The sequence below is a fragment of the Lonchura striata genome, chromosome 14 (genome assembly GCF_046129695.1).
Source record: "Lonchura striata isolate bLonStr1 chromosome 14, bLonStr1.mat, whole genome shotgun sequence".
Taxonomy (NCBI): domain Eukaryota; kingdom Metazoa; phylum Chordata; class Aves; order Passeriformes; family Estrildidae; genus Lonchura; species Lonchura striata.
Window position 1 is genome coordinate 4,921,805 of NC_134616.1, and position 13,359 is coordinate 4,935,163.

At 50.6% G+C, this 13,359-nt stretch overlaps 1 protein-coding gene and 1 long non-coding RNA gene across 2 annotated transcripts in view; one reads left to right on the forward strand and one right to left on the reverse strand.

Moving 5' to 3' along the window:
• Nucleotides 1-1,793: 1,793 nt before the first annotated feature.
• Nucleotides 1,794-8,010, reverse strand: LOC110474364 (uncharacterized). The gene is made up of 4 exons (XR_002466064.3): nucleotides 7,866-8,010; nucleotides 7,654-7,727; nucleotides 2,227-2,436; nucleotides 1,794-1,947 (listed from the first exon to the last, which is right to left on the reverse strand). It is a non-coding gene; the product is annotated as an uncharacterized LOC110474364 (long non-coding RNA).
• The window catches only part of BRWD3 (bromodomain and WD repeat domain containing 3), a 49,851-nt gene continuing 43,929 nt past the window's right edge, over nucleotides 7,438-13,359 (forward strand). The window contains exons 1-4 of the mRNA XM_021537734.2: nucleotides 7,438-7,602; nucleotides 7,688-7,746; nucleotides 7,911-7,940; nucleotides 8,191-8,250. Coding sequence (XP_021393409.1) covers nucleotides 7,566-7,602; nucleotides 7,688-7,746; nucleotides 7,911-7,940; nucleotides 8,191-8,250 — 186 coding nt within the window. The 5' untranslated portion in view covers nucleotides 7,438-7,565. The remainder of the gene's footprint in view (nucleotides 7,603-7,687; nucleotides 7,747-7,910; nucleotides 7,941-8,190; nucleotides 8,251-13,359) is intronic.

Consider the following 13,359-nt stretch of genomic DNA (forward strand, 5'->3'; position numbering starts at 1 on the left):
AGTCCCCCCAAACATGGCCATGGCTCACCCCAAGTGCACTTGGGTGGGAGGGATGAAGTGCTGCTCGAGGAAAATTCCAACAACAGATTTTGTCCTGCTGCTTTCTTCTCCTGACAGGGAAGGAGTGCTGCAGCCTGGTTTGTTCTCCACATGTTCAAGAAAGACAAAACTACACTTTCAATAGTCTTGATGCATCTCACGAGCCTTTGGTTTCCCTGAATCCTTCCCTCAGTTCTCAGCTCCCAGGATTTCTCCAAAATCTGCTTGAAAGCTGCACCAAGAGGACAGCATCACTCTCAATGGGATTTTTCTCTCTCCCATTTCAGGATGCACTGTGTCTCCCATGGAAATGTTCCTTGGCCATTCCAGAGGGATCCTGGAGTCAGCAAGGACAAAACTCCTGATATAAGGGCATGGGGGGCTGGCAGAGTCCATAGGCAGCAGCAAAGTCAAGATGAAAGATGGGTTTGGAAGAAGGTCAAGGTCTGAAAGGTGTTACCTGTAACAATCTCAGTCAGCAAGCAAAAGGAAAAAGCAAAGAGAGGAAAAAAATGAAGAGAGACTGAGAGGTACTGACTACACAGAGCAGGAGGGAGAAAGGTGTCCAGAGACAACAGGAAACATGGAGAGAAGAGGATCCTCAATAGGAAATGGCAGATCCTTCAGACTTCAAGGACAACGTGGAGAATGAACAGGAGAAGCTTTGTCCCACCTCTACAGTCATATTCCACACTTATGCCATTATAATCCAGGGATAACAAAGAAAACCTCAGAGAAATAAGGACTGATGACACAGTTCTGTCCTTATGGATAACATGTGCCTTCACAGCTTCACCTCCCACCTGGGGTGGTTTTCCAGCAGAAACTCAACCACACAGAACTTGGGGACTTCACAAACTCTAAAAAGGCTTTTTATTGTTTAAGAGAAATTAAAGGGAACGCCAATAGGGCAAGAACTTGCAGGTGTTGAAAACCACCTAATTGGAAATGAAATTAAATTAGTCCTTCAATCAGAAAAAAAAAAAAATCCACCCAAAAAACTTTAAAGGACCTTCCAAGAATGTAAGGCCTCTCCAAATCAAGATGACACACAAAACATATGGTTATGTCTCAAGCCCTAATAATTTAAGGCCAAAAATAAAAAGAGATTCTGAACTCCTGAGGACATCAAGGGAAAGACTTTTCCCAGAGATACAAAGTTGGATGGCTACAGGAGAATGTCAATGTCCATTAAATGATGGAAGTGCAAGAATTAAATGAAATGGGGTCACTTTACTGCAGAGGAATTTATGGAAGCTTCCATGCTAAAGCTTTTCCTTATGAGGGATAAGAGGCAGATGTCATTTCAAACTGAAGATCATGAGAAAAGGCTTTCTAATCAATAAATAAAATAATGGGAAGAGAATTCCTGTATGGGACGGCACTTTGAGAAATGTTCCAAAATCCCATCCTTGGATTCCATGATCAGTGACTTAGAAAGCTCATTCTAAACTCACACTCCTGTGAGTAAATTTACACAAGACAGTTTTCTAATCCATTACCTCATGCAGTAATTGAGAATTAATTTATAAAACTTTATTTAAAGAGTATTAATGTGCTTATTTACAATGTCTGCCTGTTAGGGATATCAATAAATATAAAAAATACATCAAACTGTTTTATAACCTTTTATTTCAATAAAAGCAGCACTCTAAAAAACCCTATTGCACTCCTTCCCAATATTTCCACTATGTTTGTAAAATGAAAAATATAATTATAATATAAAAATACTCAAAACGTTATGAAAAAGGGTATGGGATACAGAGGGATGTAATTTTATTAAAATTGTTTACTTAGCTGAGGGAGTTCCAGTAAAATTTGCATGTTCAGGGAGAGAGGTGATGAATTCCCAGCTGCAGTCAGATGCTTTGTGCCCAGGCTTCCAGGAGAAGCCAAAAATGCAAAGCCCTAAAAAATCACAAACAAAACATCAAAGAATCATTTACAAATATTTAGCATGGCTTGAATTTGCTGAATTAGCCCAGTAGTGATATCAGGTGGCATTTTGGGGCGAGATCCTTGTGCAGGGGACCCCTGGACTGGTAGCAGCCACGGGCATGTCAGGAGAAGCTGTAAAAGGTTGGGAACAGGGGGCTTGACCCCAGCCAGGGGACACAGGTCAGGATCAGGCCCTTAGACAGAGTTTGTGCTGAGTGCAGTAGTGACACCAGCAATAACAAAACCCACCTGGTCACTTACACCCAGTAGTCATCTGCTGCTATAGAACTTGGGGGTTCCAGGCACTTAGAGGCACAAAGTTGGAATTCAGAGGTGCTGGGGATGGACCTGACACTGATACCATTCTCCCAGTCCTTCTGCTGGAAGAGTCCAGAGCACACAGGGACACAGAGCCACCCCTTTTCCTGGGCGTTCCATCCACAGCTGGATTTGGCATTTCTGTGTGTAATAGAGATAAGGAGAAATGTTTAGATACTAGTCAGAAATTTCACTGCTTTGCAAAGCAGGCAGATTAAGTTCCCCCGGTCGCAGCAGGGCTGCACACACTGATCACAGCTCACAGCAGCTAATGGCTGCCACAAGGAATACGAGATATGGATCAGTCCACGGAGCAAGGGATGACACTGCTCCAGGCAGGTGGAATTTAGGCTGAATGGATTTTGGAATTCTCAAAAGGAAAAAAAACATCATATTTACATCACCAGAACAAGTAATTTATTAGCAAGATGAATTGCTGCAAGATAGAATTTAGAAACAAAGGCGAGCGCGTCCTGGCTGCTCCTCCATCGCCTTCCTATGGGATAATGTTGCACCCAACTCTTGGATGTCTGGCACCATCTAGAGGAATGACTGGAATGATGCAGCAGAGAAATAAATATTAAATTATTAAAAATAGCAAAAAACCTGGAGCAGATCTTGTGTAATATCTAACAGCTATTTAGATAATATTTATCAGCTCTTGTCGAGGAAGAGAACCACGGGAAGGAGTGGGAACTTGGAGGTTTGTCCGGCAAAAAGAGGATGTTGGTTTGCACACACGAGCCCTGCACTCCAGCAACTGTAATTAGTACTAATTACTTTGCATCTCATTTATTTTTAAAAATAAACTATGATATCAAAATTTGAGGTTTCTCTATGTAAAGGTCTTAAGCTTGGACATTTCAATATTCATTTACTCATAACTGTGTAGCACAAGGCACCAACTCCTGAATTCCTTCTGAACAGCTCTTATTTTTGAATCAGCTAAACAAAATTTGGATTTAACTACTATCCATTTAGCTCCATATAAAAGGCCCAAGATGAGCAGAATGTTCATAAAAATCCTTGTGGGTTGCTTCCAACTCAGGGGTGTTCTATGAAATGTACACAGAAAATATATATTAAAAAAAAAATACTAAAATGTATCATTTGTTCCAGCGTTCAAATTCAGCTGGATTCAGGCATGTGCATCCTTATCTACATTTACTAGAAAGGTACAATGCATGTAAATCTACCACACATACACAATTCCAGTCTAAATTTTCTTTTTTTTTTAATTTTAACTGTACATTTCTGGTTATGCTAAACCACAGTTCTGTTTTCACACATGGTTAAAACAGGATTTGACTCATGAGGGCAGAATAATAATAAATAAAATAAAACCACCTTTACCTGGTTTTACAAGCTGATTGTGGGAAAGTTCGCTTAATTTTGTAGTAAAATTAAGCAGGGGTTGAATTTTACTTTTAACTGCAACTAAGAGCAAAACTCCCTAAAACACCAAATGGGGAGAAGCAATGGGTATTTCAATGTCATCAGTACCTACTCCTAAAATTCCTCAAAAACTTTCAGTTTTTTATTTATTTAAAGAGCAGTATGGAAAGAAACAGCTACAATCCAGCTTCTTCCTTAAAGCATCTCTGCTCCCGAATCCTTCTGTGGCTCATTAGTCTGTTCTCCCTCCTCCTGCCACCAGCTGCTGCTGGCATTTACATAACAGAGCTCTGCTCTGAGGAAAGATGAATCAGCACATCCATAAAATCCTGCTTTCACTCCAAGATTTACTATCACCCCCAGCATGCTGCTGCTTGGATGCAGAGGATCTGGAAAAGGATGAGTCATGGAGCTGCAGAATCCACGTGTGGTGTGGAAATGGAGCTCCTGGGGAAAGAGAGGATGGGCATTACTCACCAGACATGATTCCTGGAGGGGAAAACCCAGGAGAGGTGGGAAGAGGTATTGATAACAGCCCGTGTAGCAGGCTTGGGGAGTAATGAGGCAACTGGGAGAGCGCTAAGGAGAGGAAGCTGATGTGCCAAGGAGTCAGGAATGCTGGGAAGAGGCTCGGGAGTGACTGCACAGCAGCACTGTCCAGCCACAGCCAGGCCGAGGGAAGCTCCCTGTGAACTGTTTGGGAATGAGGAATGCTGGCTGTACCTGCCCCTGTGCAGGTTCCTGCACAGCAGTGCCCTGCAGCACACACGGGACACACCGGGGCCATTCCCAACACTCTCCCCTCCTGCTGATGCAAGAATCCATCCGAGCCACGATGTGGAGCAACACTGGCTGAGCACTGACCCGAGGCTGTGGACTGAGCACCAAGCAAGGAGCAGCCAGGCTCCCAGCTGGAATGCTGCAGGAAGGACACAAGCTTACTTTGGGAGCATTTTTTATCCCAGGCTTTTGAAAGCTCCTTTTAGTTACTGCAGAAATTCCCATGGGCTCTAGACAGGTCCAAACAGAACAATCCTGCCTGGTGGTGCTGCAGCTTCTCCTGTACCACCCCCAAGCTCAAATAAAAGCATATCATGAGTGGAGAGATTCAGTAAGGCACCAAAAGGTGCCAAGGAAATGCCACATTCCTAAAAAAATACAGAATCACGGAATCCCAGAATGGTTTGGGTTGGAAGAGGCATTAAAGCCCATCCACCCCCACCCCTGCCATGGACAGGGACACCTTCCACTATCCCAGGTTGCTCTAAGTCCCATGCAACCCAGCCTTGGACACTTGCATGGATGGGGCAGCCACAGCTTCTCTGGGCGCTCTGTGTCAGGGCCTCTACACCGTCACAGGGCACAATTCCTTCCCAACATCCCATCTAACCCTGCCCTCTGGCAGTGGGAAGCCATTTCCTCTTGTCCTGGCACTCCAGGCCCATGTGGTCTCTCTCCATCTTCCCTGTGGGGTCCCCTCAGGCACTGGAAGGCCACAGTTAGGTCACTCTGGAGTTTCTCTTCTCCAGGCTGAACAATCCCAATTCTCCCAGCCTCTCCTCGCAGCAGAGCTGCACTAGCCCTCTGACCATCTCGGTGCCTCCACTGCATTTGCTCCAACAACTCCAGGTCCTTCCTGTGCAGGGCTGGAGGCAGCTCTGCAGGTGGGGGTCTCACCCAAGCACGCATGTGGAGCTGTTGGCACTGAAATGCACCAGGACATGGTGCTGGCCAGTATTTATGGGGCTGATTTTCCCTTGACGTGGAATTCTGATCAGCTCAGGATGATGAATTTGTACTTTCAAGGCATATTATGAAACATCATCCGTGTTTTCTCCTTTGCCTTCCCATCACGCATGAAAAGATGAGCTTGCAGTTCTGGGCTCTGAAGGCAGGTGGGAGAAACATTCTCCTCCGGAGAGTGGGATCAGTGTGTGCTTCTCCTGGCTGGGAGCTCATTCTGGGAACAGCAGTTTCACCCTCTCCTGGGAAGCTCTGCAGCTTTGGAGCCTCTGGGGTTCTGCTGGGAAGCTGGGAGAGCTGTTACTACTGGAAAGCCACTGGAATTTGCAGCTTGGTGAGGTGGCACCTCTTGTCTGTCCACTTATGCGCTGAGCCATGAACCGGCCCTGAAAACATTCCAAGAGTAATTGTTTGGAGCCTACCAGAAAAGTGGAAAGGGACTTGGGACAAGGGGAAATGGCTTCCCACTGCCAGAGGACAAGGTTAGGGGGGGTATTTGGAAGAATTTTTTATTGTGAAGGTAGGGAGGCCTTGGCACAGATGCCCAGAGAAGCTGTGGCTGCCCCTGCATCCCTGGAAGTGCCCAAGGCCAGGCTGGACGGGGCTTGGAGCAGCGTGGGGTAGCAGAAGGTGTCCCTGCCATGGCAGGGGGTGGGACTGGATGAACTTTAAGGTTCCTTCCATCAAACCATTCTGTGATCCTATCAACAGTCACCGAGAACTCAAGAACTTTAGAGGATGACGAGGAGGAATCAGGGTCCACTCATCAGCCAGTTAATCCAAGCTCCTGGCACAAAACACCTTCCACAGGTGGATGAAGGGACAGGTGAATACAGGCGAATTATGTGGAGCAGCCTAATGCCAAATCCCCAAATCCTTCTCCCCAGATTGGCTGGGTGCCTGAAGGCATTCTGTGGAGCTGCCAGAAGGAAGGACTGCATCCTGACTGCACAGCAAAACTCTGAGCCACTGCTCCACAGCAAACCCAGTCCTGAGCAGCTGCGCTTAAACTAAATTTATTCTTAATATTACCAGAGCATTGACTCACAGTGATTCAGCTCTCGGTATTCCAGGCATGAGGAGAGGCTGTCCTTGGCTATTCCACAATGACAGTGGCTTTTACACTGGAGTTCTAACACCAAATGTCACGTACTTTAGATAAAATACAATCACTTGATGTGTTTTAGCAACTCCTCGCTGAAGTGACACCGATTTCAGAAGCTGTGACGGGACGCATCCCATGGAAAAATATTTATTTCCATTAGGACGATCTACTCTAACCCTGACCCCTTTGTTCCTTGGAGAGAACAGGTGCTGCATCCATCATATCGGAATTTCCTGGCCACTGGGAGCAAACACTTTTATTTAACTCCTAAGGTCACCCCAACCTGAGACACTTCCCTGCAGCCAGGCCTTGTTTACCGGGAGCCCGGAAGGGCTGTCCCTTCCCCACCGCGCAGCCCGGGCTCCATCCCCCTCCCCTTGCCAGGACCCCTAAGGTTCCTGAATCCCTTCATCCTCTTAAAAACTGCTTCACTAGCGGCACACACGGGGCTCCACTTCCCAGGAGCTTCCAGGCAGGAGGCCAGGAGCACTGAGCCGAGCACACTGCGGCCGTGAGGGCCGGAGCCGTGAGGGCTGAGGCAGGGACACCCGGGGAGCGCCGAAGCCGCGAGGCCAGAGCCGTTAGCGCTCCCCCGTGACGCCTACCGGGCCCTCCGAAGCACGGCCCGGCGCAGCGCTGCCCCGTGACGGCGGCCGAACGCCCGGGGAGATCGCGGCCCGGCGGCCCGGCCCTTCCTCCTCCTCCCCTTCCTCCTCCTCCCTCAGCCGCCGCCCGGAAGTGGCGCGCGCCCCCCCGCGGCGCGTGCCCGCCCCGCCCTTCCTGCGCCCCCCCGCCCGCCCGCCGCTGCCGCGCGCGCCCCCCGGCGGCGGGCGGCGGCGGTGCGGGCGGTGCCGGCGGCGCTCGGTCCGCGGAGCCGCGATGAGCCCGGGCGGGACCCGCGCCCGCACCCGCACCGGGACCCGCGCCCCGCACCGGCACCGCCGCTCCGGCATGGGGCTGCGCCCGCACTAGGAGCCGAGTCCCCCCGGGGCGCCATCCGCCACCTCCCCTCCCCCTCCCGAGGAGGATGGCGGCGGCGGCCGCCCCGACCCAGCTGGAAGCCGGTGGGTATCGCTGGCGGCGGGGGCTGCGCTCCGCACCCCCTCCGTTCTTACCGTGTCTAACCCGCTCTCTCCCGCCTCTCCGCAGAGCTCTACTACCTGATCGCACGGTTCCTGCAGTCCGGACCCTGCAAGAAATCCGCCCAGGTGAGCGCGGAGCCGGCGCTCCGGCCGGGCCGGGCGGGCGGCGACGGGACGGGACGGGACGGGACGGGACGGGACGGGACGGGGCGGCGGAGCCGCTGCGCTGCGGCCGCCGGACTCACGTCCTTTGTGTGTGTCTGTGTGTCTGTGTGTCCCTCTGTCCCCAGGTACTGGTAGAGGAGCTGGAGGAGCACCAGGTGAGGCGCCTGCCCCGGCGGGACGGGGGAAGCCCTCGGGACGGCGGGGTCGGCGTTTGCCCTGCCCCGTCTAACCCAGCCCATCTCCGCCCGGGACACCCGGCGGGAGCGCGGCTGCCCCGCGGCGCGGCCGGGGCCAGCGGCCGGGGGGGCTCCATCCCGGGGGGCGCGGGCGGGCACCGGGGGCGCTGCCCAGGGAGGGGTCGCTCGGGCTCTGACGGCCGCCCCCGTCCCCGTGTCCCTTCCGCAGCTCATCCCGCGGCGCCTGGACTGGCAGGGCAAGGAGCACCGCCGGAGCTTCGAGGACCTGGTGAGACAAGTTTCACTCCTGACTTTTCCGACAACTTCCCTCCGCCCCCCGCGCCGCCGCCGCCGCACCGGGCGCCGCGTCCCCCCCTCCGCCCCGTTTGTGTGTCCCCCCCCCATAAGCGCGGCGGGCTGCGCCCCGCCGAGGCCGCGGCGGGCCGCGGAGTGCGGAGCGGAGGGCAGGGCAGGGAGCGGAGGCGCGGCGGGGCCGGGGGCCGCCGGCGAGACCCCCGTGAGCCGCCCGGTGGCACCGGCGGAGCGGCCGCGCCGCGCTATTGTGGGGCCGGGGGTTATCCGAGGGCACGCACCGGGGCCCGGCGCGGCCAATGGCGCCGCGCCTTACAACGCGGAGAGCGGTGCGCGGCGATGTGAGGCGGCAGCTGATTGGCTGCGGCGGCGCCGCGGCGGAGCCGGCGGGGCGGGGGGCGCGGGGCGCGGGTCCCCCCGGCTCCGCCGCTCCATCGCCGCCGGCCCCGGGGCTGCCCCGCTGCGGGCCGGGCTCGGCCGCTCTCCCGCAGCCCGGCGGGGGGGACGTGCCGGACGTGCCGCCGGGCCCGGCGCTGCCGGGCTGGGTCAGGGATTCCCGGCCTGCGGCGGCCTGCGCGAAACCCGCCCCTCTCCGCGGTGTCTGGGCCTGCTGTCAGGCAGGAAAGGAGGGGTTAGGAAGTGTGGTGTTGTGGCTGTTAAATGCCCGTGAAATGCACGGGGTGGCTGCTGTTGCTGGGTGCGAAACCCCATGAATGTGTGTCATTGAGGAAGGTCAGTCCCTCCGCAAGGCCGGCGGTGGGAGGTGGCCCTTGGCCCCGCGCCCCCCGGGACGTGTCTGTGAAAGCGACAACATTAAAGCCCTTCCAGTCCTTTTCCAAAGGGCCCAGGCGGCCTTGATTTCATTTCTGGGAGCTGTGGGCAATGACGTGTGGCGCTGATGTAGCACTCTGCAGTTGGAAGGCTGTAAACTTCCCCACAGCGCTTGTGGCGCTGATACCTGTGCCCAGCGCTGGCAGCTCACCTGGAAGGAATGGGAAGCACGTCCTGGCCTCTCCCGGCTCCGTGGAGCAACAGTGACGTGGGATTTTGCCGTGACTCTTGCTCAAACTCCTCTGCATCTGTCTCCACTTTAGCAACATTGTAGGAGCTCAGGTGTGGACAGAACTCCTTGTGCCCAGAGGAGACCTTTGGTGCCGCTGCCTTTCCCTTTCTAAAGCCTGTTCAGAATTTCAGGTGGAAGCCGGGCTTCCTCATACCTCTGGTGGATAATTCTGGCACTGTAAATTGAGTGAACAGACATAAAGTTCTGCAGTCAATAAATTTTGGTGCTCTGTGGTCTTCTTGAGAATCTGAAATCTAACTGGGCTGTCTCAGGTTTAACGTGGGACTACACCCAATATCCAGGAGGAATATTAGCAGTGCCACTATGAGGTCTGGTGTCAGAGTGGTTTTGCCTATCACTTTGATTAACATACACTTTTTTTCTATTTATTCTCTGTGGCACAGATATAAAAGCCTTGAAACCTTAAAATCTTTTTTTAAATGTGTGTTTGAACATGTTGAAACGTACTTTTCTTTAACATTTCAGAAACTGGAGAAAAACCGTTTTGAAGTGAGTTTTGGAGTTAATGGGAAATTTCTTATTTCTGTATAAACTAATATCGTAATTAAATTTAAGATTTTTTTTGTCTTAAACTAATCAGCACTAATCGATGCTTTTAGTTTGCCCTTTTATATAATATTATTTAACTTTTTCTCATGGTTTACAGTAAGGACCAGGATTATAAATGAATCCTTACAGTGGGGCAGGTTGATGCCAGGTGGGATGAGCTGAGTTTCTGTCTGTGAATCCTCAGAATGTTAAGGATGTTGAAGAAAGGCTTTTTCTCCCTCATTGCTTAGGGTTTGCTGTGTTTGGAATTTGGACTTTTGGCTGCATATGATTGTTTATTAACCTGAGCCCCTCGACTTCAGGGCTGGCTGGATGTCTGAATGCAATGATCAGAACAGAACCAGGGTTGTGAAGGACACAAAGCACTCCAACCTTCATTTTAATTATCTCAGGCACATAATGAACCCAAATTAAATTGGAGGTGCCAGCAGTTGGAGGTAAACGGGTTTTTTCTATCCTTTTCTACTTTTTACAGCCAGAAACCCAAAATCGTTTACAATCTCAGCTGGGTGGTGCAGCTACTCTGGTCAGGCAGGTAATTGAATTCATGAGAGTTTACAACCCGGAGAAGTCTGATTTGTTTGTTTGCCCAATATTCAGACAGAGTATTTCTTGTTCTGCTGTTTCAGCTTTGTTTTCCATCCTAGCTGTGGCTGTTCAGGTTCCAAGTGGTGTTTTTCAGAAAATATGCCAGCACTGTGACCACTGAGTCTGTTGTTACTGCTCCTGGGCTTTTGGGAGTGATAAAGATGGAACAGCCCAATGGCCACTGGATGGTCTTTATCTAGGGAATGTTTACTCCCACTTCACTCAAGTTTTTAGGCAAGATCTGAAAGCTCACTGAAATGTCTTTGTTCCTTTTTTTTTTTTTTTTTTTTAATAAACCTAATATTTTACTTTAAATATCAGGTATCACAGGGCAGACGAGTGATTTAAGACAAACTAATAAGAATTGTACCTATGGGGCAAAACCACACAGAACGCAAGTTTATGTGCATTTGTATTCCCTTTGTTTTTCCTGTTTATTTTCATGTTGGAGCACTTTTTGCCTGCAGCATGTGGTAGGTAATCACAGAGTCACAGAGTATCCTGATCTGGAAGGGACACACAGGACCATCAGTCCAGCTCCTGGCCCTGCACAGACTCGCCAGCAATTCCACCCTGTGCATCCTTAGGAGCGTTGTCCAAACCCTCCTGGAGCTCTGGCAGCCTTGGGGATGTGTCCATTCCCTAGGGAGCCTGTTCAGTGGGGGAAGAGCCTTTCCCTGATCTCCACCTAAATGTCCTTGACATGCTTCCAGCCATTCCTGGGTCTTGTTCCCTCTCTCGGGGAGAGAAATTGGAGCTGTCCCTCAGGAGGAGCTGCAGCCCCCAGCGATTCCCCTCAGTTCCCTATTCTCCAGGCTGAATTCTCCACGTGTACTCCACAGTGGCTTTACTTTCTCACAGACTGCTGGTGGTCTTGAGGCATGAGATGTGTTTGTAAAGGGGAGGGTCCGTGAATCACAGAATCCCAGACTGGCTTGGGTTGAGAGGGACCTTCAAGCCCATCCCATTCCACCCCCTGCCATGGGCAGGGATGCTTTCCACTAGACCAGGTTGCTCCAAGCCCCATCCAGCCCAGCCTTTTGAAGGTCTGAAGTGTGTCCAACTTGCAGGCAATTAGTGCTCTGGTTTTAAATGAACCACAGCAGCTCGGTGTGGAGTCAGCTGCTGTACAGATGAGTTGAGCTGAACGACTCCGATTATCAGCACAGTCTCCAGTGACCTGCTGTTCCACATTATCTTTGTTTATTCCTGATAAAGGTGACTGGCTCTGCTCTGGTTTTAAGAACTTTCTGATAGGCTGAGTGTTCTGGCTCAGCTTGGTTTGGTCTTTGTGCTGAAAAACATGTAATTCCAGGCAAAACAGAAAATCAGCTGTTGTTGGACAGTGGGGAATTTGCATCCATGAGCGGCTGTGCTGGTATGGAACAGCTTATGGGATTTGGCTCCGAGTTCCTGCCTTGCCCATCTGCATTGATTTAAAACTAGCCCTGAGTCCTAGGTGCTGGTATTTATAGATCCTGCCAATCCCAGCATTAGCAGAGCAGAGATGTTACGGTTTTGTCACTTCAGGAAAATGTCATCTGGTAGCATGGTCATTCCAACCTGTTCTCTCCAGGGACCCCAGTGGGTAAAGGCTTTTTTAATTCCAATCTATTTGCATATTGTTAGTATCTTGTGCAGGTTCAGTGTCTGAGCTTCTTTTTGCTGAGATTCCCTGTTTGAGGTCAGGAGTAATTTCCTGCTTGCTCAGCTGCCTTGGCCTCTTGGCCTCCTCCACTGCTTTTTGATACAGTTGTCAATTGATTCTTAATTGATGGTTATTTTGGCAAATGAGAGAAGTGTTGGATGACTACCTGGAGGAGAGAAATGCACTGCTGAGGCCCAGCTGGGCCTGCCCAGCAGGAATGGGGACAGAGCAGCCTCCGAAGCGCCGCGTCGCTGCCTCATTCCAGCCTGCAGCTCCTGCCTCAAATCTGTGCTTTGAAGAGATGTTCCACTGGGCTTCCCGAAAGAGATGGTTCCCAGAGCTGCCTTCTTCCCACCTCTGGCACAACAGACATCTTACTTTAAGTAGTAATCACAAAGACTGTATTTTGGGTTGTTTGTTCCCTGTTGATTGAAACCTTCCTTAGAGCAGGAGTTGTCAGCTGCTGTAGAATCACAGACTCCTGACTTGGAAGGGACCCACAAGGCTCATCAAATCCATCTCCTGTCCCTGCCCAAACACCCCAAGAATCCCACCCCATGCCTGAGGGCGCTGTCCAAACGGGGATCAGAGTCACACCAGGGGATTTTGTTTCAGGGATCCAGAAGCTGCTTGTCCCAGCTCCAGGGAGGACTCTCTGCTCGAGGTCTCTGAGGTGATGCTTCCAACCACAGGACCATGAGCAGGTTTAGGGGTTGAATTTCTCCCAGCCCTGATGTGACTTCACTAATAGTTCTTTCCTTGTGCTTATCACTGGAGCAGCTTATCTCAGCCTGGCTCAAGCAGTCAGGACTGGGAGAGTTTTTTAAAAAGAATAGATTGGCTTCACCTAATCTTTTACTTTTTAGATTCATTGTACCTGTGTGGTTACTGTGTCAGAGAAATCATCTGGTTCTATTGCATTCTTGTGCTCTCATATTTTAACTCTTATAGGATTTTTCACATCCCAAGGCAACAAAACATATTTTCTTTATGATTTATCCCAAGATGCAACATTTGTTCTCACTTAGCACATTTTTTAGCTTTGCATTATTTTAACATGCATGGTTTTGGGCCTGTATTACTCATCTCTAATTTTTTCCAGTTTTCTGATTATTTTCTAAATATATTTCAAAATATTCTCTAATATATTTGAGGAGCTGATATTATCCTTGCTGCTGTTTCATTTTGCCACGTGGGATTTGGATGAGCACACACTA